At 42.9% G+C, this 25619-nt stretch overlaps 1 protein-coding gene across 1 annotated transcript in view; it reads left to right on the top strand.

The window, feature by feature from the left end:
• Nucleotides 1–6785: 6785 nt before the first annotated feature.
• The window catches only part of TMEM154 (transmembrane protein 154), a 54199-nt gene continuing 35365 nt past the window's right edge, over nucleotides 6786–25619 (top strand). Inside the window, exon 1 of the mRNA XM_054485752.2 lies at nucleotides 6786–6958. Coding sequence (XP_054341727.1) covers nucleotides 6895–6958 — 64 coding nt within the window. The 5' untranslated portion in view covers nucleotides 6786–6894. The remainder of the gene's footprint in view (nucleotides 6959–25619) is intronic.

The raw sequence follows: 25619 nt of genomic DNA, 5'->3' as shown, positions 1-25619 counted from the left end.
CCTGGCCTCAGATAAGCTTTGCACTTGCTGCTTCGCAGATAGTGAAGCAACCATGTCATGTTTCTTTTCGGTGTATTTACCTGTTTATTTCCTTCCTCCTGCCCTGATTTCACAACTGTCATGCTTCTCCAACCCACCCTGTTTATGGCTGTCTATTTCAATTCAGTGATACCCAGCTGTTTGGCAGTTCTGGAAGGCACCACCCTCTATTCTTATCCTGACAGGACTGTGATGTTGCTGTAAATACGGGCCTTCGTTTCTGGATCTCAGTGATGATGGAAAGGCTTGAGGACCTGGCTGGGTTGTTTGTAGCAGGTCCATGTCTTTAGAAGCTGAGGTCTACCTTTGCCTCTGAAAATCTTTGTATCTGCCTCCTCACCAGGAATCTGATAGACTCATGGAATGTGAGTGCTGTGTCTTAGAGATCATCTACTCAGCCCTACTGTTTTATATATAAGGCAAATGAAGGCAAGAGAATCTAATTAGTGAAAGAACTAAGACTGGGACCTTGGACTTCTGGTGCTCAATCCAGCGGACCCACCATGTCTCACCACATCCATCTTTCCCTGGAGAGAGTGTGTTGCATTGTTACTGAAATTATCATGAATATAAGTGGCAGGATAGTAAATGAAATTCTATAAACATAATATGCATTTGGGAGTCCTGGACACTCTCTGTTTGTACACCTACCTGAACCCATCCAAACTAGGAAATTAGACCATTTGATCTACAAAAAGGAGGCCATTCTAAAATATAAACATAAGGAGTTAATTCTTAGCTCTTGGTCCTCTAAGGACTGAAAAACCAATGTTGTATTTTAGAGACAACTTTCCCTATCAACTCTTTGGCATGCGGGAGGCAATTCTAGAAAAAAACGGAAGTGGGGGTAAAGGGTGGAGCAAGGGAGGGATCCGGAAATAACTGAAGTTAACCCCAAATAATTGGGAAATCACTAAACTGATTGTATTAGTAAGTGACTGCATTTGGTTTACCACTAGCAGAAGAATTGGAATTCAAAGTTGATGCTGTAATAGAAAACTAGAGCAAGTTACCATTTTCCCATATCTGAATTTGTTACCTGTGAATTCTATACCTCCGGCCAGTTAGCAGGATTGTAATACCAACTGCTAGTACAGGAAACAAAGTGGAATAATACTGCTAGTTAATATGTATAGAAAAAGATGTGGAAGAACTTAAAAACAGAATAATTTTGATTCTGCTTTTTATGTATTTTTAGTTTTTCCACAACAAACATGTATTGTCTCTGTAATATGAAAAATAAGTTATTTAAATTGAAAACCTGTTACCTTCTCTCACCTGATACAATATCCTCTCAAATTTTGCTTATTTCTGGCACCACCCACATATATACCCTGGCAGTGGAGTTCCTCCTAGCATCTTTCCTAATTTATTTTATTTTGTTTTATTATTTTTTGAGATAGGGGCTCCCTCAGTTGCCCAGGCTGGAGTGCAATGATGCAATCATAGCTCACAGCAGCCTTGAACTCCCAGGCTCCAGTGATCCTCCTGCCTCAGCCTCCTGAGTAGCTGGGACTACAGGTAGGTGCCACCATGCACGGCTAATTTTTTTATATTTTGTAGAGACGGGATCTCACTGTATTGCCCAGGCTTTTTTTTATAATTTGCTACATCCTCCAAATCTTTGTTCCTTTGTTTTTTCTAGTTCCATTGGTGTTGAAGATTTAGTTGGCAAGGGCACTATCAACTGTGAATCGGGAAAGTCAAATTCAACAGAAAAGCAAAAGAAGCATTGAGGCCATCAATCTGCATGTATCATTCTGGAGTGTACTTTGGTATAAATACTATGTATTTATTAATGAAGTATGTCCTACTTGCAAAATAGAGAGACTTGGCGGGAAAAGTCCTTAAGATATGATTTGATCAAAAACAAAACAGCAATAGAAGAAGAAGTCTAGTTCCTTTTAACAGATGCAGGAGACCACAGATGAGTGAGACAAGGGTAATCAAGGTGGGGAGACAGAGACACAGCCAGGTCTTCTGGATGTATTCCGATGGGTGTTACGTGGGTGGCAGTAAAGGATGAGCATTTTGTTCAGCTTGGGTTAGGGGGAGGAGGAAGCCTTCTAAGATAGCTCTCTGGTGGAGATGTCTTCTGAATTAGGGCTAGACAGATGAGTTACAGTTAGCCAGGAAAAGAAATATTCCTAGAAATGGTAAAGACACCTGGGCTAATAAAAGTTACACAACCAAGTTTAAACTTTTAGTTCCAGGCTTCCTGGCAGTCAAGGCAAAACAGAAAAATACAATGTGCTTTTTATTTCTTACCTTTGGAGAAAAGGGACCTTTCTAGGAACTAGCAATAATTTCCAGGAACTAACTTACAATTGATTCTCAAGTTTTATGTATCATGCATAAAAATTCCTTCAAACATTACAAATACAGAGTTCTGGACCTCAGCTCTAGGGATTCTGACTCAATAGTTCTGGCATAGGGTCCAGGACTCCGCATTTTAACAAGCTCCCCTGAATAGTTCTAACATAGGTGGCCCCCTCCAGTGCACTTAAAAAAATACTGCTGTAAAGGGATTTTCCCCCCATTTACTCACTTCTCTGTTCTCTGTCCTAAATGCTGAGGATAGACTGGAGAGCAAGACAGAGAATGCCATTGCTCTCAGAGGGCAATTAGAGGAGGACCATGGATGTTCACCAGTGAGCTGATGCTCTGTCTCTTGGATGCGCCACAGCACCCTCTAGCCCAGAGCTCTGCACTGTGTCCCACGTGTCAACTGCCACTTTAGCTCCTAATCACAATCCTTTACAGTTTCATGTTGTGGTGACCAGGCCATCTACCTAGGCCCTGGAAGACCCTGTCATGGAAGCCCCTAGGATTACCCAAACCTTGCAACAGCTTCTCTGAAGAGTATTGGCAGCCAGGATGCGGAGACAGAGACCCCCAAGGGTGGAGATAGGCTGGTCAAGATGAAGCCGGCTGTGCAGGCTCCAGCTGCTCCCACTTCACACGCAGTGAAATCGCTGTCAGCCCCTCTCCTGGCTGTGGCTTCTCTGCACACCCTAAATTTCAGCCTAATCCTTCCGCCCCAGCCTCTGCCCTGCCCGGCTACCTCTCTGGGCATTCCTTCAGAACCTGGGACTTCAATCCGCCTCCTCCCTGCACCTTCCTAGCTGGCTTCAGAGTGATACACAGACCCCGTCTGATGTTACTATTATCTTGTCTGAGGGCCAGCCCACAGCCAACCAAACACCCAGGAGCCATCCACTGCCACTAGCTGGCATTTAGACAGAGAAAGAAGCCCCAGAATATTTGTGTGTGAGTGTCGATGTGAGAGTGTGTGTGTGTGAGCATGTGTGCACATTTCTGAGTATGTGAGTGTGCCTGTGGGTGTGTATTGGGAGACTGGGTGTACAAATGGACAGTGGCCAAATAATATATGCAAAAACAGAACCCTGACTCCCAGCTTGCAGCAACCAACCACGGAAACCAATTCACTATCTTCAGTAGCAAGTCTAGGAAGCCAGCCTGCTAGAAATCAAACTTGTAGGAGGTCAGAGCACCTTCTGACAGACTCCCTCATTTTTATCTCCTCTTCTGATCTAGCAGCAGCGAAATATGCACCCCCTCACCAATCACTAGAACTTGCTGCTGGTTCCTCATGCCAGCAGCCTCCCTTCAGGCCATACCTGAGCCTTCCTATGTTTTTTTTTTTTGAGACGGACTCTTGCTTTGTTGCCCAGGCTGGAGGGCAATGGCGGGATCTCGGCTCACTGCAACCTCCACCTCTCAGGTACAAGTGATTCTCCCGCCTCAGCCTCCTGAGTAGCTGGGATTACAGGTACCCTGCATCATGCCTGGCTAATTTTTGTATTTTTGTAGAGATGGGGCTTTACTATATTGGCCAGGCTGGTCTTGAACTCCTGACCTCAGGTGATCTGCCCACCTTGGTCTCCCAAAGTGCTGGGATTACAGCATGAGCCACTGCACCCGGCCCCGACCCTTCCTTTTTATCCACTATAAAGTTTTCCCATTCCTTGGCCTGCCTTTGGGTCTCTGCCAAAATGCAGCGATGGTGACTGACTCTCTTGCTATGGCAAGCTCTGAATTAAATATCCATTGCTTGGTTTCATTTGCTTGTGATCATTTAGTCTTCATTTATTTCCACCATGTGCATGAATGTGTGTGTGAGAGACAGCTGTGTGTGTATCTGAGTGCATGTGCACATCTGTGTGTATTGGGAATGGCAGGATTGGAGTGTGAAGAGGAATGCAGAGAAGGCTGTCTGCACCCACTGGAAGATCCTATCATTTCTCTGGATTTGTTCCCTTGGAGTCCCTCTTCCTTTATGGGCCATGGAGTTGGTGGTGGGGAGGCGGCAGGGGGAAGGGAGGGAAGATTGGATGAGAGTCACTTCTGTAGTACAGACAGTTGATTGTAAAAGTCACACTCCTTTGTGTAAAGTAATAAAGAGTCCCTAGACGTGGTTCCCAGTGTCCCTTCCTGCCCTTCTGAACATGATGATGCACCATACTTCTTTCCTGCTTTCAGACAGCCAGTGGCAGGCTCCAAAGTGACATTACCCCTGCCTGTGTGCCACTCACTCCGAGGTTCCCCTGTGCCCGACATCTGGGACTGAGGCCCTGACTTCCTGCCACCAGTGCATCGGGATTTAATCTGAGGCCGGATGGCTATTTGCCTAAATTAATGTTGCTAAAATTAAAACAGAGGTAAATAGCCCTTTACCTACCACACAGCCTCCCTGGGATTTGAACTGCAGCAAAGAGATCATTGAGGTGCTACCATTTGCTGATCAATCATGGTAATTTTCTTCCCCCTAAGATCAGCTTAATCATACTAAGGGTCTTAGAGAGCACAGGGGTCAAAAGAAAATTACATGGTTGGGCAGGATTTCTCTGCAGCACTGGTTTATTTTGTACCCCACTCTGATTTAGTGTTGCACTGCCCAGAAGCAATGCATAGTGCACTTGTTGAAACTGTAATGAACTGTTTGGCCATGTCATGGGGCTCAGCAGAGGTCCACAGAATAAGACAGTCTGTGGTCCAATCCACAGATACCTGACTGCAAAAGCTTCCACAGGGAACTGAAGTTTAAGATGAAAGAAACGAAGGCTGACAGCCTTGCCCTTGCCAAACATTTGCCTCCAGCCTGGGATTCAACAATGTTTTAATAACATTTAATAATATTTTAATAGGGCATAAATGGTAAAATGGAGAGAACTCCCAAGCCCTGGGCCTGCTCTCTTGCACGTGTGTGTCACAGCTGCAGAAACACGTGCTTGTACAGGAATAATTGCCACCCCAACTAAGTACCAGCGGGTCTTGGAGCCCGTGGTCTATTCACATGCTCAGCAAGTGTTTAATTAATAGTTCTTTCTCTGTTGCTTTCAAATCAATCACCCAGTTTTGAGCATGTCTGTTTTCTCCTGCTGTTTGTTCTGTATTGTCACCTATGGTGCAAAAAGCATATTTTATCAAGAGTTGACTTAATTGCCAGTTTAAAACATTAAAGTGCATACTGTAAATCCATTAACAAACTGATCATTACATCAATCACCAACCTATTTCTTGTGGATAATAACTGAGATAAACAGTGACTAATGACATTGAAAAGCAGCAATACATTAAAGAAAAAATTAACAGCTATGTCAGGGGCTAAGGAATTCCAGTCACCTCATATGTTTGCACCAACCAGATCACTGAAGACAAACGACGGGAAGTGGTGACTCAGATGGTAATCTGCAGGGAAAGGTTTAGAGATGAGATGTGTCTGATGCCTCAACACTACCCCTCTCTCCATCTGTCTGTCTCTCTTGGCACCACGATTATGAAACTGCATTCTGAATGCTTAGGCCCTAAACCTAAACCAAGGGAAGGACCTCCAACAGAACACCCAACACACACTAATCTCCCCTGTATACTAGACACGACCTTTCTGTATTGTTTTGATTGGATAGGATTTCCACCATTATTCTATTTCAATTCAGTCCTGTTTTGTTTGTTGTCTGAGAACTTGATCGTCAAGTAAGAAGGAAGGAAGGTGAGATGCAGATTCACCGCTACCTCCACCCTCAGAGCATATCCTCCTTTGGAAATGGACCTTGAAAAGATCATTTCTCTCTGGGGAAGCGGAACATAACCTTCAGGTGTGGGTGTGGCATCCACCTCCATCTGGCGAGGGCCTTGGTGGGAGGAGGGCATTCGAGGGTGGAGAAAGGAGAATGGGCCTGGCAGGAGAGAAGTGGTCTGGCAGTTTTCTGATGATGCAGTTGTCCCTGCTGTCTGGGCCTGCGCTATCCAACACAGCAGCCACTAGCCACTTGGAGTTATTAAAATTTCATAAAAATTCAATAAAGTTTAAAGTTCCATCAGCACTAGCCTCATTTCAAATGCTCAGCGGCCAGCGTGGTTGATACTGTACTGGACGGCGCAGACTTGGAACATTTCCATCAGGGCAGAAAGTTCTGCAGGACAGCTTCTTCCTAGGCTCCAGGCAGCCCCGGAGCCTCACCTGGGGGATAAGCAAAATCACAGAGTGAGAATGCGTGTGGTCCAGGACCCCTCCCAGTCCCAGATACCGAATGACATCTGAGCAAGGGACTCTGTTGTCCCGGGGACGGTTTCAAAAGCTGGAGGCCGAGACTCCAAAGGGCTGGAGAGGCGTGCTAATAGAATCAGTGCTTCAACAGCAACTTCTCTTTTGCAATCCTTGCTGGTCTGACAGGCTCCTGCAGAATTACATCACTTCCTAAAAAACAGGCACACACCTCTCCTTCAAGTCAGCACCGACCCAAACAAGCAGGAAACAGGAAATGTTCACGTTTCAGAGAGGCTGCAGCCCGGCGCAGCATCCTGAGCGCGCCTCTGCCGAGGCGAGCGGACATGCAGGCTCCCCGCGCAGCCCTAGTCTTCGCCCTGGTGATCGCGCTCGTTCCCGTCGGCCGGGGTAAGCCGCCTCCACTTCCTACTCCTGGGAAGGAGGATCGCAAAAGCTGGTAGGGTGCCCGAGGCTACAGAACTCTGCCGGGGGGGGTGACACCCAGAAAATCTAATCCTTTCTGTGAAAGAAGTGGAGAAAATTAGAACTCCTTTTTTGGGGGGGTGGGATGGAGAGGGGACTTCGCTTTCGCTGCAGCTGTCTAAACTGGCTCCAGCTCTCTCACTTCATTTAACCCTCTTTCAGTCTTTGTCCTCTAGGATGTGTGCGTCCCTGTAATTTACCAGCTTTAATGGGCATATTAAGAAAACCATAAACTTTTTGGCAGTTTATGTAAAAAAAAAAAAGCTTCAATCGGCTGAAACAGAGACATGATTAATTTGCTTTTAATGGTGTGGGCTGAGAAGTCTGCTGGTTCCAAAATCTCCTGGGAAAACTGGGGTGTGAAAATTTACTACTAGAAAGCATACTAAAGAAACGACATAAACTTAAAAAAAAAAGGAAAAGGGAAATTATCCGAAGAGGTACCAAAGAGCTATGTGTTAAGAGGGTACCCCTCTAACACATCAAGTAAGGTCTTTCATCTACTTTTATTGCACCTTGTTACTTTTACAGATTTTTTTTTGCATTGATTGTTACTAATGAAGAATTGTTTGAAAAAGTAATATGATTGGAACCAATCAAAGGTATTGGAAAAAACAAAATATTGAATCTCATTATTATGGGCTAAAAGCAACAACTGATTTACACCCTTGCCAGTTGCTACAACAAGCACAAGCACCCTCAGCTGCCTCTCTTGTTGACTTGCCCTTGGGCAAATACACTCGCTGCCCATTGTTTCTGTCGATGAACACCGACTGCTTCTAGTGTAGGGCAGTATTTACCAAGCAAAAGGAAAGTTCTCAAGCTACAGTTCTTTAGATAGAATGAGGGACATCAGCCACAACCTAACAGATGTGACAACTTCCTGGAGGTCAGCAGCCAGCACCCAGCCACCCCACCCCATCAATTTCTCTTCCCCTGGGTGTTCTCCATGTGGTCCCCCAGGCATCTGAGGTAGAAAACAAAGTGGAAGGCAAATCATTCCAGCTGAAAAGATGTCTGGTTAAATTGAGTTTAGTGTTCAGAGTGGGTTTGGAAGTTGATGTGTTGTTTTATGCCCAGTGTTTTGGAGCTGGAAGGGAACTTGAAGATGATGCAGCTCAAACCATATTGGGCACACAGGTGAAGAAACAGAGGTGGAAGAAGGGAGATGTCTGGGTCTTGCTGCTAGTCAGCTCTTCTGGCTTCTACTCCAGAGTTCTTTGAGCTCCTCCACCCCCGCCCCCCCACCACTGCCCCCCTCCCCCCACCGCTGCCCGAGAACCGATCACTGTCTCTGCCAAGAGTTCTGGAACCTTTCATAGTAGGACATCAGGGAAGAAAAGCCTAGCCATCCTCCTTCCACCTCTTCTATTGCGCAACGCTGCCACAGGTGCCTCAAACACTCCCTTAATACTAATTTATCTTGCCTGAACTTTTTTTTTAGCTTCTAAAAAATGATTGAGTCCTAGTGTCTGCAATTCAGGAGATGCAAAAAGAGAATCCGAAGAGACTCGGTTAAAGTTGCCTTTCTGACACCTGAATCCGATCATACACATCTTCCCCCTTAAGGACCCCTCATTTATGCCCTTTCACTTGTTCCTCATTTTTGCCCCTTAGACTCTCACTGCAACCTCCTTCCCAGTGGCACCTCCTTTCAGTTGTCTTCCCACCCCGTGGCTCTTGCCTATAATGAATACATTCTTTTTCCTACCTAGCAAATTCTTGTGTCACCTTAAAAGTATCAAACTAAATGTGATCTCCTCCTTGATGTCTCCTTTCTCTGCCCCTTCCCTGGAGCTCTACTTGTACCTGCTGCTGTGCCCCCATAGACCTAAACTTCTGCTAATCACTTTGAACCATATTTGTGTCCATGCCTCCTAACTGGCTGTGAACAACTCCAGGGAAAATCCTCTGTAGTTCACCTTTGACTTTCCAAAATCCTGTAAGGGCTCAGCATAAATTAGAAAATAATTGTTGATAAATATGAAAATCATCCCTAGAATGGATATGAGGCTGATTACAAAACAAAACAAAACAAAACAAAACAAAAAAAACTGATAGCTCCTGTAAACAGGTAGTGTTGGAATGTAAAGAGAAGTCAAAGATGAAAAGTTGCATTTCAGTAGAGTGCAGGGATTACCTAAATAATCCAACATGCTCATTGGGCCCTGCCGGGATTCCCAATGTCTGAAAAATGCCCACTTGCAAAAAGCTGTTGAATAAAAGCTATGACTTTGAGATGATTCATCATGGAAAAGGTGATTTTAAATTAAAGATTTTTAAGATTAATTAATGTACACTACTTTTAGCTAATAGTGCCTAAGGCTTCAGGATATGAGTTACTTTCTGGGTGTCACAGGTATATTTCCTTGAATTTTTCAAAAAATACCTGGGGATGTTTGTTAGAAGAATCCAACCTACTGAACGGCCTGACGCTTTGTGAGTATACTCTGAGATGCATCTCAAATTAAGCCTTTATTAACAACGAGCAGGCAACATAAGATAATATCTGCAGTTGCATGAGACCAGCACTCTTAGCTCTGAGTCAGAGACCTCTTCTCTTTTTAGAGATAGATAGTCTGACATAGAATTGAGTTCTACCCCAAGAGAAATAATTCACTTGGAAGTCACCAGGAGAGAAATAAGAAAGCAGCTTTTCTGGGACTATAATCAAATGGGTGAGCATAGTTAAAGGAAAGCTTGGGCCTAGGTGTCTTGGCCAGTGTAGGATCCTAAGAAATTTCAAACTCAAGGAGACATTCTGCTCATGGAGTAAAGCGGGGCAGGGGTGTCCCCATCTCTGTTCTTTATGCCCTGTCAATGTCAGCTTAATACTATCAGAAAACCAAAAGCAATTTCCTAAATATCAAAAGCATGGGATTTATTAGTTGCCACAAGCAGAATTGTTGCAGAAGGGAGAGCTAAAGGCCATGAGGCAGAAACAAGGATGCTGTGAGTGTTTTGGTGGCCAAACAGAGAGAAATGGGAGATTTTCTGGGCTGGTTCAGAAGAATAAGAATTATGTAAGTATTGGATGAATCTTGACAAGGAGAGAAAGAATAGTAGAAAATACTAGCTATGTAAGTAAGGCTACACATTCTGACACTGGTATGGCATATCTTATTTTAATGAACACGGCTGACATCTGCTGTTTCCTGGGACAGTCCCAATTTCAAGTATTAATAACAATGGTAGCTAACATATATAGAACTCATTATACGTCAGGCACTGTTCTAAACGCTACATACACTAACTCATTTAATTCTCAGAACAACCTTATAAGGTAGGCACTATTATCCCTGTTTTTACATTTGAGAAAACTGAGGCACAGACAGGCTAAGTGACTTGCCCAAGGTCACACAGCTAATTAGTGAATCTAAGTAAGATTCTGCCTCAGGAGTCCATACTCTAATCGTACTCCATACTACCTCTGGGTTTCCAGGCTCTGGCCAGGCTACTCGTCTAGTTTTGGGTTTAGAAAACTGTGGTTGTTGAGCCTTTCCAGCTGTAGGTGCAGCACAGAACTCTTGACTAGGCTTTGCGGTTGCTGCATGTCAATTATAGAGCTGCATTTGTTTGCACTGGGTCAGAGACTGGCTGAAAGGAAGAGGAATGATGAGAGTTGGGTTAAAATTCAGACTGCTGAGGAGGAAGGGAGGGGCTGAAAGAGGTGCAGAGTGAGCACAAGAGAATCTGGGGATTTAAGACTAGAAGCAGGAAAAACGGAATGTTGAAGTCACTGGGTAAGAGGCTTCAGGGTGTGGGAACCAGCGAGGAGAAGAACAGCCTTATGTCAGGCAGTCACTGTGGGAGAGCCCTACTGAGAACTGGCCATTACGACCAAATACTCTAAGGGACTCCCCCAGAAAACAGACAGAGAGGATGAGCTTTAAAGTCCTTCTGTGTCTGAAATTTGGAATCTCAGGAAACCAGAAGAGAGAAGATATTGACTGGGATGGGCTCAATTCTGTAACGAAACAATGCAAACTGCAGCTTGCCTATTCGTATGTAGTTTGTACTACTCTTAAATGTTGGCAAAGACATGGAGAGACAGGAACTCTGCACTACTGGTCTGAGGGTAGATTAGTGCAATCACCTTGTCTATCTTGATGGTCAAGCCATCCACTGGGCTTTTAATTTTAGTCATCATTATTTGGCATTTCTAGAAAATTTATTCTTTTTTTTTCTTTCTGAGACAGAGTTTCACTCTTGTTGCCCAGGCTGGAGTGCAATGGCACGATCTTGGCTCACCACAACCTCTGCCTCGCGGGTTCAAGCGATTCTCCTGCCTCAGCCTCCTGAGTAGCTGGGATTACAGGCATGCGCCAGCACACCCGGCTAATTTTGTATTTTTAGTAGAGATGGGGTTTCTCCATGTTGGTCAGCCTGGTCTCAAACTCCTGACCGCAGGAGATCCACCCTCCTTGGCCTCCCAAAGTGCTAGGATTACAGGCGTGAGCCACCGCACCTGGCCTACGTGTTCTTTTTTTATACACATTGTGCTTTGGGTTTTTTTTCCCTTGTGTTATTTATTCCTTTTTTTATGTCATTATTTTAAACATCTTATTATCTATCTGGTAACTTTTAGCTAAAGTTTGTGTAGACATAATCTTGCTGCTTGTCATATCTGTTGCCTCACGTTCTTTTTTTTTTTTTTTTTTTTTTTTGAGATGGAGTCTCGCTCTGCTGCCCAGGCTGGAGTGCAGTGGTGTGATCTCGGCTCACTGCAACCTCCACTTCCTGGGTTCAAGCCGAGTCTCCTGCCTCAGCCTCCCCAGTAGCTGGGATTACAGGTGCATGCCACCACACCTGGCTGATTTTTGTATTTTTAGTACAGACAGGGTTTCATTATGTTGGCCAGGCTGGTCTTGAACTCCTGACTTCAGGTGATCCACTCACCTCGGCCACCCAAAGTGCTGGGATTACAGGTATGAGCCACCGCGCCTGGCCTTGCCTCCCATTCTTGATGGAAATCCTGGGGGCCCTGAGAGCAGAACCTGGTACACCGAGGATGGCTTACCCTACTTAATAGAACCCCAAATTATCTGATCCCGTCACCAAGCTACTATAAAGTGCTCTAAGCCCCAATTCTTTTCTAATATAACCCCAGCCTTGTCATCACAAACTAGGATTTGCAAGAAACTGATACAGGGGTGTGCTTAAGGGAGCCCTTGATTGGACCTCAGACTCAATGCCCAGCCTTGAATGGGAAGTGGCAGGCATCAGAGGTCAGCTTCCAAGAGCTGCAGGAGGAAGCAACAAAGCCTCCATGAGGGGGTAAGCTGGCAGACCAGAGCCGGCAGTGGAGCCAAGCCAGGCGCCAGAAGTAGGTAACCAAGGAGACTGAACTGGTTGCCCTCAAGAAAGAAGAAAGGAATAGAGCAATCCAAATTGAAAATCAGAGGAGGGCCCAGGTTCCTCAGGTGTCAGGATGATGGCAAGATCAGCCTGGGGTAGCTGACCTGACTCTGAACTTTGCCAAAGTCATTTCAGTGACTTTTTTTTCTTATACCATGGTCTGAAGTTTTAGCTTTAACTGTTGACCCAGTGAATGGACAGGAGCTCCCTGAAAACATTATATAGCCTGTTATCTCCCTGGGCCCACACCTTTGTTGAGGAAATCCCCATTGGTAGATATAACTCCAAATTTCAACTTTCTCTAAGCATTTAAAAATACATATCTCTTCTAAGCCTTAGGCATTTTCTTGCTTTCTTGAGATTTCTTTATGCATTTAAAAGATTGCCTGTTATGTTTTATTCAACATTTCTAGGTGTTGCACATTGGGAGAATTTTCAGGTTACTGCATTTATCAGATTATATGAAAGAGGAAATTTTTCTATACAACCATTCTGGAGAATAATTTGGAAATATTACATAAGCAGAAGATGTTCATGCTCCACAATCCCAAGAATTGACTCCTAGCTCACTCACAAATGTGCAGTCAAAAGATATGGCTAAGGTTGTTGATGACAGCATTGTTTGTAAAAATGAAAAACAAAACAAAACAAAATGAAAGCAACCTAAATATCTATCAACAAAAGGAAAAATAAAATTTAGTATAGTCACGGAATGAGTACAACATAACAAGTAAAATTAATGAATTCCAGCCAAATGTATCAAGGTGAATCAGTCTCAAAAGTCATGTTGATACATGTATCAAATGTATCAAGCCAAATGTATCAAAAGTCATGTTGACGAAAAAGTCAGTTAAAGATTATTATGCCACCAGGCATGGTGGCTCAGGACTGTAATCCCAGCACTTTGGGAGGCAGAGGCAGGCGGATCACTCGAGGTCAGGAGTTCGAGACTAGCTTGACCAATGTGGTGAAATTCCATCTCTACTAAAAATACAAAAATTAGCTGGGCATGGTGGCGCATGCCTGTAGTCCCAGCTACTCGGGAGGCTAAGGCAGGAGAATTGCTTGAACCTGGGAGGCAATAGTTGCAGTGAGCTGAGATTGTGTCACTTCACTCCAGCCTGGGTAACAGAGTGAGATTCTGTCTCAAAACAAATAAAGAAGTAAATAAAATTATTATGCAGAGGCGGGGTGGGAAAAAAAAAGAAAAAAAGATTACTATGCATAGAATAATTATACTTATTTAAACATTTTTAAACATCCAAAATTATGCTATATATTGCTTAGGGACATAGACATGTTTGAAAAGTGGGAATGATACACAGTAACTTTAAGACAATAATTACCTTTGACGAGTGAGGAAGAGAAATGAGATCAGGGAGGGGTATAATGAGGGCTTCAATTATATCCAAAATATTGTTTCTGTCAGCGAAAAGATGGTAGTCCAGGGCTCAGCAAACTAAGACCCATGGGCCAAACCCAGCCAGCTTCCTTTATTTCCAAGCTAAGATTGATTTTTACATTTGTAAATGGTTATATCTTTAATGTTTATATAAATAAGTGCTTTCATAATAGCTGGTATTTGCCTCTTGGCCTGCAAAATCTAAAATGTTTACTCTCTAGCCTTTTAAGAGAAAGTTTGCCAACCTCTGCTCTTGTCAATATGGAAAAATTTAAGATAATTAGGGGATGAGTGCCTTGTTACTTGTTAAATCATTCTCTATTCTTTTCAGTAGGTGTACTTTCATAATGGAAAATAATGAGAGAGCCTGTGAGTTCTTCTTGCTCTCCTCCATCTTTCTTTTCCACATCTCCCAGTATCTTTGAAGATGGTCAATACGCTCTCATTTTCTCACATTCCATTCATTTCTCAATCCTCTGCCATGTGGCTACTGTGTCAGGTACAGATTTCAGATCGCTCTGACTCCATCATCAGTGCCTCCTAAAAGCTAAACCCAAAAGACCCATTTCTGTGCTTATTTTATGTTTTTCTCCATAGCACTTGTTCTAATTAATCAGTAATTGCAGCTCTCTTATCCTTGATCTTCACGATGCTCTTTTCTTCTGGGTCCCCTCCTCGATGCTCTTTTCTTCTGGGTCCCCTCCTCGATGCTCTTTTCTTCTGGGTCCCCTCCTGTGACTCTGATTGCTTCTTTCCAGTGTTTGGTTATGAATCTTTCTCTACCACCTGCTCATTTCATGTCAGTGTTCTTTTTCTTTTCTCACTCCTTACACCAGTCCTGAGTCATGACAACCCTTTTTTTTTTTTTTAAGGGTTTCACTTTGTCACCCAGGCTGTATAGTACAGTGGCACGATCTTGGATTCAAGCCTCTGGGTTCAAGCAATCCTCCCACCTCAGCCTCCTGAGTAGCTGGGACTACAGGCACATGCCACTACGCCTGGCTAATTTTTGCTTTTTTTTTTTTTTTGTACAGATAGGGTCTCTCTATGTTGCTCAGCTGGTCTTGAATTTTTGGGCTCAAGCCATCCTCCCACTTAGGCGTCCCAAAGTGCTGGGATTATAGGCGTGAGACATTGAGCCCAGCCACACCCACTTTCATCTCACTCCTGGGTTGAGGATTCCCAAATAACCACCTCCAGCCAGACCTATCTGCCCAACCTGGTATTTTCATCACCAGGTTTCCCTGGACATGTCACAGGGGCCTTAAACTCAGTTCCAAAACAATACTCATTCTTTGCTCCCTGCCAGTTCAGACTCCTGTGGGCTCTCACCTAGGCTATTTTGATAACTTCTTAACCAGTCTTCTTGCCTCTACTCTCATCTGCAACCCATTTTCACATAACCTCCAGAGTGATGGTTCTGCAATAAAAATCGAATCATTTCCTCCTGTACTCATGCCTCAGTGGTTCTTCATCTCCTTGAGATAGAGTCCAATCCCCTTGGCATCATTACAAGCTAATGATGAGCTGGTCTTGAGTTCCTTTCCTGCTTTACATTTGTTACTTCCTGCTTCCCACTGTGAGCCCTATAATACAGCCACTTGAGTGTGCCAAGCTCTGTCGGGCCACTGAGTCTTTCTGTATGCTGTGCCCTCAACTGTAATGCCTTTCTCTTCCCTCTTTGCTTGAAGAACTCCCAAGTTTCAACTGACTGGTCCACTCCCCTGCATCAAATACCTGAGTACCCCTTAGCCCCAAACGCAATGAAGGTCTTCCTTTCCCATGTGCTCATGAGACTTTGTATGCAAACACATGATGGCTTTTATTAATCTGTATTATAATTACTGATTTGCATGCCATCGTCCCTACTTAACAGCCACTTCCCTGGGAGGCAGAAGCTGGTCTCATTCACCTTCACTTGCCAAAGCTTAGAATGGCGACTTGCACGTTAATAGGCACACAACGAAAGTGTAGTGGCTAACTAAATGAATGCATAAACAACATGAAATTTATCAAATGCCCCGAGATTTACTTGTATTTATGAGGAGATTATAATCATTTAAATAATAAAATCAAAATATAGCAATACTTGGATAAATGTTATTTTTAGTTAACCCAGCTTTATAATTTTATTCCAGAATATTAGCTAACTATCTCAAATCTTTTATTTAGTTAGTTGGTTATTTTATTTTATTTTTATTTTTTTGAGATGGAGTCTCACTTGTTGCCCAGGCTGGAGTGTAGTGGTGAGATCTCTGCTCCTGCAACCTCTGGCTCCCAGGTTCAAGCGATTCTCCTGCCTCAGCCTCCCGAGTAGCTGGGATTACAGGCACCTGCCACCAAGCCCAGCTAATTTTTTTGTATTTTCAGTAGAGATGGTGTTTTACCATGTTGACCAGGCCGGTCTTAAACTCCTGACCTCAAGTAATCCACCTACTTTGGCCTCCCAAAGTGCTGGGATTACAGATTACAGGCGTGAGCCACCGCACCCGGCCTCCCAAATCTTTTAATGTATGAACAGTTCACTTCTGCCCCTTCAAACCAAAGCAACTATTGCACTCCACCCCCGCCAGCCTTCCTGGAGAAAATACTATGTAGCTGCAGAGAAAACGTTTTTACCCACCTTCTGAAAATATGAACACAAGTTCAGACCCAGGAAAATACACATTAAGTGGCAAAATTATTTACAGAAAGGACACACAGTTACAAGCATTTTGGGGAGACATTTGAAAGGAAAACAAAGGAAATACAAGTTCCATAGATACTTAACTTTAAGCCAGTAAGAGCTGATTTGATAACTTTAACTAAACTTTTTGTAATATAAAACTCATGGGAAAATCTACTTCAGTTGTTGAGGAAAACACAGAAATATTTCCTGAGTAATTAAAGAAGGTGGTTAAAAGAAGAATTACCTAACAGAACAGTATTCTGGTCATTGTTCTGGCTTCTTTTCCTTAAAACCAATAAATCTAGTTTGTTTTTGAATTTTTTCTGTTTCATATGAGTTAAAACCATCATTGTTATTTTCTACTTCACACTACACCGTAATTTTCAGAAACGGGATTTCAATGGTTGCCAAGGTTTGCTGACATGTTGTTATTATTCCCTGTGACAACACTAAATTCATTCATTTAAAAATTGACTTATTCTTTTCTAAGACTTGTTTGCTTATTTGTTTATGATTAAGATTGCCAAATTTAGCAAATAAAAATATAGGACAACCAGTTAAATGTGAATTTCAGATAAGCAATGCTTTTCTTTAGTATAAGGATGTCCTTCACAATTTAGTATAAGTATTTAGTACAAATATTACATGGGACATACTAATACTAAAATTGTTTCATTGTTTATCTGATACCCAAATTTAACTAGGCATCCTGTAGTTTACCTAGTAATTTTATTTCGGATTGTGATTATCTTTTATCAGGCAAAGACCATCTCTGTGTTGGTTCTGGTTCATCACTAACATCATAGACATGTTGGTTATGTACAGCTACATATTAGAATAATGTTTAGGCTGAGTCCTAGATCAGCCATTCAAATAAAAAGAGACCATTTCTGAAAAAAAAAATACTGATAATTACATAGAATAAAACCAGGAATTCAAGAGCAGATCAACTTTTAAAAAATCTATGAATGTAATCACATTAAAAACTAAGTTAGGAAAAAACAATAAGTTTGTATTAATAAATGCACAAGAGAGGTTGACAAAGAGAGTGAGACTAGCACCACATCGATAGCTCCAGCCATGATAGGAAAATTCAGAGTGCTTGAGCCTAGGAGACTGTTCAGGATGGAAAGGCAGGATTGATTCTCTTTGAAGGTAAAACAGGACCAGAAGCCCAGTTGCTTTAGGGATCTGTTCGGGGCTTAGCTGATCCAGGGAAATGCGACCCACGATTCTTCAAAACCTCAGCAACTTGTTTGCTTCTTCAGCCTCTTGTAGGAAAGCATCAAACGCTGTTGCTCCTGTGCTCCTGCTTAGGCTGGCGATGGGTACTCTGGTGCACATCCTCTCCCTGTTGTTCCTCCTTCACTCTTGGTGACGACCAAGCCTCTGGGGTGGCAGCCCACAGCGTTCCCTGGTTTCCTGTTCTTTATCACGAGCACACACCTACCAGTTGTTGTTTTGTTTGTCTCTGTCTTCCAGTTTTTCTCTCTGGCAATGCTGAGCTTGTGCTGAGCTGAGCAAGGAGTGGGATGCCTATGTACCCCATGAAAGAGCTCCTCACCTATGGAATGGGGTGGCGGTGTCTTCCCATCCTGCCTCAGAGGCCAGGGAGACGGCAGATGTCTTGAGGCAAGGGCATGGCTGGAAGTATCTGTTTTCATGTTACTCTTTTCAATTGTAATTTTGAAATTGGCCCTTGAAAAGAAGAAATATAATAAAATAAGTAGAAATATAATAAAATTAGGAAAGTATTCAGTTTGGCAATAACGGTCATTTAATAATCCTTTTTTTTTTTTCATTTCAAAGCACTTTCATGTTGCTTATCTCATTGATGGTACGAAAAACTTTTTTAAGGTTTTAAAATATATTTATATTCTGTCTCCTAAAAATACACATTCTTTAAAACTGCCAGGTGCTACAGGCTACCATAGGATTCCAGTGTATAAAAAGGTAATCAGGTTGTCAAAAATGCAGCTTCCCCAAGTGAGTGACTTCAAACCAGAAACAGCCTTGGGGCCTGAGCAAATCTGATTAAATGTAAGCAAGCTTCCTCTTAAAAAGACATCAAAATAAAAGTTTAAAATGAAAAAGACATTGGAACATTGTGGGTCTCCCCATTGTAAAACATGTTTTAATCTGATAGTAAATTACAGTTGCAGGTGTGCTTCTCAATTCAAGGAGGTAAAAATACAACAAACTCTCACAAGTAATTTCCCAGAGCAGACTACTGGCTGAAAGTGTTTTACCAGACAACCTCCTCAAAACTAGAAAAAAGAATCCTTTCTTTATGTTCTTTTGATGCAAGGCATCATCACCTCTAGTTATCTGGTGGTTGAAGAGAAAAAGTGTACAAAACACAGGCATTGCTTGATGATCTCAAATACCTTTCTATACTTACAAGCTGCCATTAACCTTCGATGCTTCTGCCTTATATCTGTTCAACCACCTATTTACTCTGTCCATAACTTCTTCAAGTAAATTAGTCAGAAAAAACATATTAGGTGAAGGCTTTCACTTAATAAAATTAGCAAATATGTAGAACAACTGAGCTTATAAGAAAACAGCAATCCCTCCTCTTCTCGAGTCCTGCTCCCAGAGAGAATCAAGTCACCTGAACTTTACATGGGGGCAAATGCATGAACCACCCTCATTGCTCCTGCCAAAAAAAAAAAAAACTATAAACATGAAATCTCATCATTTAGGATGCATAAGTTGTTATTAAGCAATTCCTCCATTCCCTAGTATGTTTGAAAAATTTAGCTTTTTGAGGGAAAACCACTTTAGATTTCTCTTTCTTTGTGACTAGAGATACACTGCGTATGTATGACTGAAAGGAAGTTGTTAGGGGAAGGAGGAGATCAGACTCTGGAGAAAAAGGTGAGAGCCTGACTGGCAATTTCACCACAGACCCACCAGGCCTATTGGACATTTCCTTCAGTCATTCCTTCAATACACAGCAGATGGGTTTGCAGGTGCTGGGGATACATACAAAACAGTGAAGGAGACAGATGGTAGACAAGCACACAAATGAAGTAATACCAGATAATAAATAATAAGTTAGTACCGTTTGGAAATGAAGTGAACTAGAGAAAAGTGCAGAGCACTTCAGAGCAGCATCTGTAGTCCATGAACATCAGTGTCCTCATAGCACTGTCTGCAGGCCATGAGCAATGGTGTCCCATCACCACCATCTATAGTCCATGAGCATTGGGGTCCCAGTGCCACTGTCTGTGGTCCATGAGCAACAGTGTCCCAGTGGTGTCATCCATCCACTTGGAGTTAGTGTGTCTCTATGCAAACACAACCTCCCACAGCCAGGCTGTGTCCTGAAGAGTCTGGCATGGTTATTCTCATTTTAGTCCCATTCTGTCCCTGACCACATCACAATCAGGTTCCATACATGCTGAACAATTGATTTTTAAAAAGAGATCAACTGAAGAGTTAAACTGTTTAATGGTGCATACTCCAAAATGCAAATTCTGGTAGGACTTGGTGGCTTATGCCTGTAATCCTGGCACTTTGGGAGGCTGAAGCAGGAGGATAGCTTGAGCCCAGTAGTTTGAGACCAACCTGGGTAACAAAGTGAGACTCCTCGTCTCTACAAAATTTAATTCTGTTCCCAAAGGCTTCTGTGGAGGGTTCTCTAATCACATTTAAAACTAATGAGGATTGTCTTCATGAACAATGACAAATTGAAATAAAGTCCACTCAGTTATTATTTAACTCAGTCATTCTCAACCTAACATACATACTTACTAGAGTTATTTGGGGAGCTTTTAAGAAATACTGTTACCCAGGCCACACCCTCAGATATTCTCAAATAACTAATTTGGTTAGGGCTTAAAAACTTCCCAGGTGATGCTGATGCACAGTAAATGTGGAGAACAACAACAGGTGTGACTGATAATTGGCCACAACTAAATGAGATTGTTTGAGCAACTTCAACCAGTATGCCCTGCAGACCAGCGGCGTCAGCACAACCCGATTACTTGTTCAAAATGCAAATTCTGGTAGGACTTGGTGGCTCATGCCTGTAATCCTGGCACTTTGGGAGGCTGAGGCAGGAGGATTGCTTGAGCCCAGTAGTTTAAGACCAGCCTGGGTAACAAAGTGAGACTCCCTGTTTCTACAGAAAATGCAAAAATTAGTCAGGTGTCGTGGTGCACGTCTATAGTCCCACCTACTTGGTGGGCTGAGGTGGGAGGTTTGCTTGAGCCCAGGAGTACAAGGCTGCAGTGAGCCATGTTCATACCACTGCACTCCAGGCTGGGCAGCCGAGCGACACCCTGTCTCAAAAAAAAAAAAAAGCAAATTCTTGGGCCTCCTCCCAGACCTATTACATCAGAAACTATAAGACTACGCCCAGCAATCTGTGTTTTTAGAAGGGCTGTAGGTGTTTCCAATACACACTAAGGTTTGAGGACCACTGGCTTAAAGCACCAATCAAAGCTATTGCTGATAGCTGTTCTATTAGCCATAACATTTTCTGGATATGCAGGGTTTAAACCCTGGCATGCATCTCTCTAATTCAGACTTATTCAGGAAAGTGTGATGGTTACAGTCCACTCTCATATCCTAGCTAGACTCTTCCAGGTTCTTGAGACTTCAGTGATGATTTTTAAGCTATTGTGTTCTGGTGATACAGTTGGCAGCTGCTAGGCAAGCCTTTGGCATCCAGCTCCTTGACCTCTGATTTTTCTCAAATTCACCAAGGAGCATAGAGAACAAGACAGGGAATGATCTGGTGTGGCTCAGGGGAGGCCAGAAGTGGGCAGAGTCTAGAGAAGTGAGTCTCAACTTCCGCTGCGTCCTGGAGCCACAAGGAGAACTGTAAAAATTATTGAGACCTGGGTTCTACCCCTAAATATTTTGATTGATTGATATTTAGAACAGGGTCTTGCTCTGTTACCCAGGCTAGAGTGCACTGGTGTGATCATAGCTCATTCAACCTTGGACTAGACTCAAGTGATCCTCCCGCTTCAGCCTCCCTAGAAGCTGTACCCTCAGGTATTTTGATGTAATGGGTTTGGGGTATGGTCTCAGTGATTCTATGTGCAGACTAGGCTGAGAACCACTGGAAGACTTCTTGGTTTGTTTTTCTCTTCCTTCTAATGCTAATCAGGCTCTTCATTGTATACTGAGGTACAGAGAAGAATGAAAAGGAGTCAGGCTTTTGGGTTTGATTTCTTGATCATCCTGAAATTCAAACATGTCAGTTACTCCACAAAGCAGGGAAGAGTTTGAAGACTTGACATCTGACATGTTTTCTTTCATTTCACCGTCTTAACTATAAAATTGTTTAAATAATTTGCGCATGGAGTTCACATAATTGACAAATGAAAGAATGGGGCATCTGACTGTGGTCCCACATACTTCATGACATCCTGAGTTTAGTAGTATTCTCTTGTCATTGCTTTATTTCACATTGTATTATTAATGTGACAGTATTTCAGTCAATTTATAATACTTTCTTCTTCTAACTTTAAAAGCTAGAGCTTGGTTGCAGTTTTTAACATATTTTTGTGTTTATTAATTAAGCTTTAAAAAAATTTTACTTTAAATTTCAGTGTGCAGGTTTGTTACTTAGGTATATGTGTGCCATGGCGGTTTGCTGCACCTATCAACCCATCATATAGGTTTTAAGCCCTGCATGCATTAGGTATTTGTCCTAATACTCTCCCTCCGCTTGCACCCCACCCCCTGACAGGCCCCAGTGTGTGATGTTCCCCTCCCTGTGTCCATGTATTCTCATTGTTCACCTCCCACTTATGAGTGAGAACATGTGGTGTTTGGTTTTCTGTTCCTGTGTTAGTTTGCTGAGAATGATGGCTTCCAGCTTCATCCATGTCCCTGCAAAGGGCCTGATCTCATTCTTTTATATGGTTGCATAGTATTCCACGGTGTATATGTACCACATTTTCTTTATCCAGTCTATCATTGATGGGCATTTGGGTTGGTTCCATGTCTTTGCTATTGTAAATAGTGCATGTACTTGTTGGTTGCACATTTGTTTCACTTTCAGAAAAAGAGAAGTTAGCTAGTTTGCTTCCTGGAGAAGCAGAGTCATTTCCACTTAGTGATGATACCCTGAGCAGGGATAATGGGGACACTGTGCTGCCCAGCTGTTGGGGCTGCCAGGCGTTACCTCAATCATTTCTTCCCATTTACAAGGATTTCCCCATACATCCTCACCAGATGTGTGAAAGATGAGTCCCAGATGTGTTTGTGTGAATATTGTCTATAAGTATGTGTAAGTGACTCTGTACACTGCAGTTTATTATCGAGTGATCTCAAGATTTTTGGATTAAGAATAAAGTGAAGTATTGCAGCTTAGTTTCATCATTCACATGACTGACCACTTCCATTATCTCTTTAAAATGCTACATTATCTGAGCAGAGAGAAAGAGAAATGGTGAAACGGAGGGAGACTTCCTGGGAGAGTTTGTGTTGGGGTCACTTGAGTTGACTGTGACTTGGCCACCTAACAGGAGGGGCTTCTGCCAAATCTGCAGCTGATGAGGCTACCAGCCTCGGCCCTCACACCCAGTGATCTGGGAGTTGGGTCTCATGCAGGGCATGAAGCCACGCAAGACTGACCTTTATACACCTTTCTGCTTCTAACCTGTTGTGTTCCTTATTTCTTCTCTTCTATTCTTTTGCTTGTTAATGCCTCTGTCTTTGCCCTCTAACCCTGTGTCCTATTTCTGTCTTCTGCAGCTTTGCTAGTTTTACCTCTAGCCCCACCTCTTTTACCCTGAAATATGCCCAAATTTAGATAAGGAAGTAAAGTAGCAGTAAAATGAGGAAGTTATACCAGGCAGATTAACCTTCTGGGGAACAGCAGAGAAACAGGCAAGTACAGAGATGGGGGAAAGAGAACAGGTGATGGATGAAGAAAATAACAAAGACACAAATACCTGGCCTATGTGTGGTGCTTTGTGGCTCCTAAAGCATTTTAACAGTTCTTATTTCATTTACTTTCATATGAACACTATGGGCTAGACAGAGCAGAAGGCTTACTTTTTTGGCTTTTAGGAAATGGAGAATTAGAGAGGGAGGGAATTCTTCCCAGGCCCCAAGGGTGCAGAGGGCAGCAGCCAGTCTCAAGCCCAGCTCTTCTGAATTCAAATCCTGTCTTCCTTCCACGATGCTATGGTTCTGTCCTTGGAGTCCTGGAGCGCAGCACAGGAAGTACCCCTGCATGTTCTGGAGGGTTCACCTCCAGACTTATTTCCTATGAGAGAGTTCTGCCTTCCTCCACAGTGGCTGGACTCCCAAGGTTGTAAAAGATCACTTTCACCCAAGAAGCCCAGGATGCCGCCCGCAGGAAATCTCCATGGATGATTATGGGCCCTAGTAAGTGTTTCTTTAAAAAGGCTGTAGCCCTACAGAGGGTGTGTGAGGCTGTACAGCGGTTTTAGGGGGTCCCATGTCCACTGGATTAAGAGTGGCTGTTAACCCATAGGCCATGGGAGGGACACCTGTTATGTTTCGGGGGAAAATCCCTCGAGCTGCCCTCTGCATCCATACTTTTGTGGCCTTTGGCACCTCCTCTGGTTTCCACCTTGTTGGTGTACACTTCTGGTTTTCTTCCTAACTCTTACCCTTGTCACCTTGGCAACCCACTCCTGGCTGCAGATCTGATTCTATGGCTCATCGTTGTTTGCCAGCTCACCTTTTGATGACATTTGATTCCTCCTTGCACAAACTCTTGGAGCTGATCCCCAGTGTTTTCAACTTTCCTCCCTTTGACATCCCAGACTCCCTGCACACCCGGTTCTTCCCTTAGTTTCTGCCAATTCTCATTATGTGAAAACTGGAGTACTAGGGTTGTCTTAGAGAATTTTTCAGATCAGACCACCAAGAGTAGTTTGATGCTGTCCCCCCTTACCCTGCACCTAACACCCTCTCATGCTCTCCCCATTTTTAGATACACTGTAGAACTTGCTTGCCTGTGTGCAAACTGAAGGATGAACAGAGAGGTTTATTGCAGTATTGTTGGAAACACAACAGAACCTAAATCTCTATCAATAGGAATAGATTATAATACAAACAATGGGGAAAAAAGCTCTCTATACAGTCGTGGAATGATCTTCAAGATAAAATTTTAAGTGAAAAAAGCAAGGGGCAGAAAGTATATAAATTGTGCTACCATTTGTGTCAAAAAGAGAAAACAGGAAACAATACTTGTATATGCATAGAGTTTCTCTCAAAGGAGCAGAAACAGTGGTTACTTCTGGGGAAGGAAACTGAGTAACTTGGGGAAAGGGTGGTAGTGAAACTTCCTTTCTGAACTAAGAACCATGTGCAGATTACCTATTCAAAAACTTTACTTAAAAACAAGGTAGAACACTTTGGAATCAACAGAGACGTGGAAATAGATGGGACCTTGGGGATCACTCCTTAGTTGTACAGATTAGAGCATTAAGTCATTAAGGGAAAAGTAATTTGTCCAAATTCTGTAAGTACGAAGTGGCAGAGCTATGACCAGACCCTCATCTGTTATTTGTCACCTATGCTTGAGGAAATGCACCTTCAAAACCCAGTAGAAATGAACAATATAAATGACAGGATTGCACCCCAGGGCAAGAGATTCAAGATTCAGTTTCTTCATCTGTAACATGTGGGCAATAAAGTTGTGAAGATCGAATTAGACAGCACATGTTTATCCTAGCAGCTAGTACATACTAAGCATTCAATACATCCCAGTTACTGTTATTGATTATTTTGAAGCTATCATAGAGTTGGGGAGAGAGAGATCGAGAACAATCCCTTGATTCTCATTTATTTAGCCACTAGAGAATCTGAGAGAGCAAATGATGCTTAATACAGAAAACATATGTGAGGGCATGTGGGAGGGGGACATTGCAGAGAGAACTTTCAGCCTCTTTAACTCCACCGTTCCATCACCATTCCTCCAATGCTGTGAACGGCGTTGTCTCATGCTGAAAAGTAAATGTACATAGGCCAGGACCATCTGTTATGCTTCTTTCCATTTCTCTTTTATTCCCGATTGTCTAGATGTCCCCATTATTCTTGTTAGCTTGTTTCCTTTCCTATTTTCTCTTTTCCTGGGGCCATGGGTCAAATGGTGACTAAGAGTGCAAAGTGTTCTTCTAGGGACTTCATTCACCTTCCTCAGAGAGGCGCTGAAA

The sequence above is a fragment of the Pongo pygmaeus genome, chromosome 3 (assembly GCF_028885625.2).
Source record: "Pongo pygmaeus isolate AG05252 chromosome 3, NHGRI_mPonPyg2-v2.0_pri, whole genome shotgun sequence".
NCBI classification, from domain to species: Eukaryota; Metazoa; Chordata; class Mammalia; order Primates; family Hominidae; genus Pongo; species Pongo pygmaeus.
This window is presented reverse-complemented; position numbering and strand designations above follow the sequence as displayed.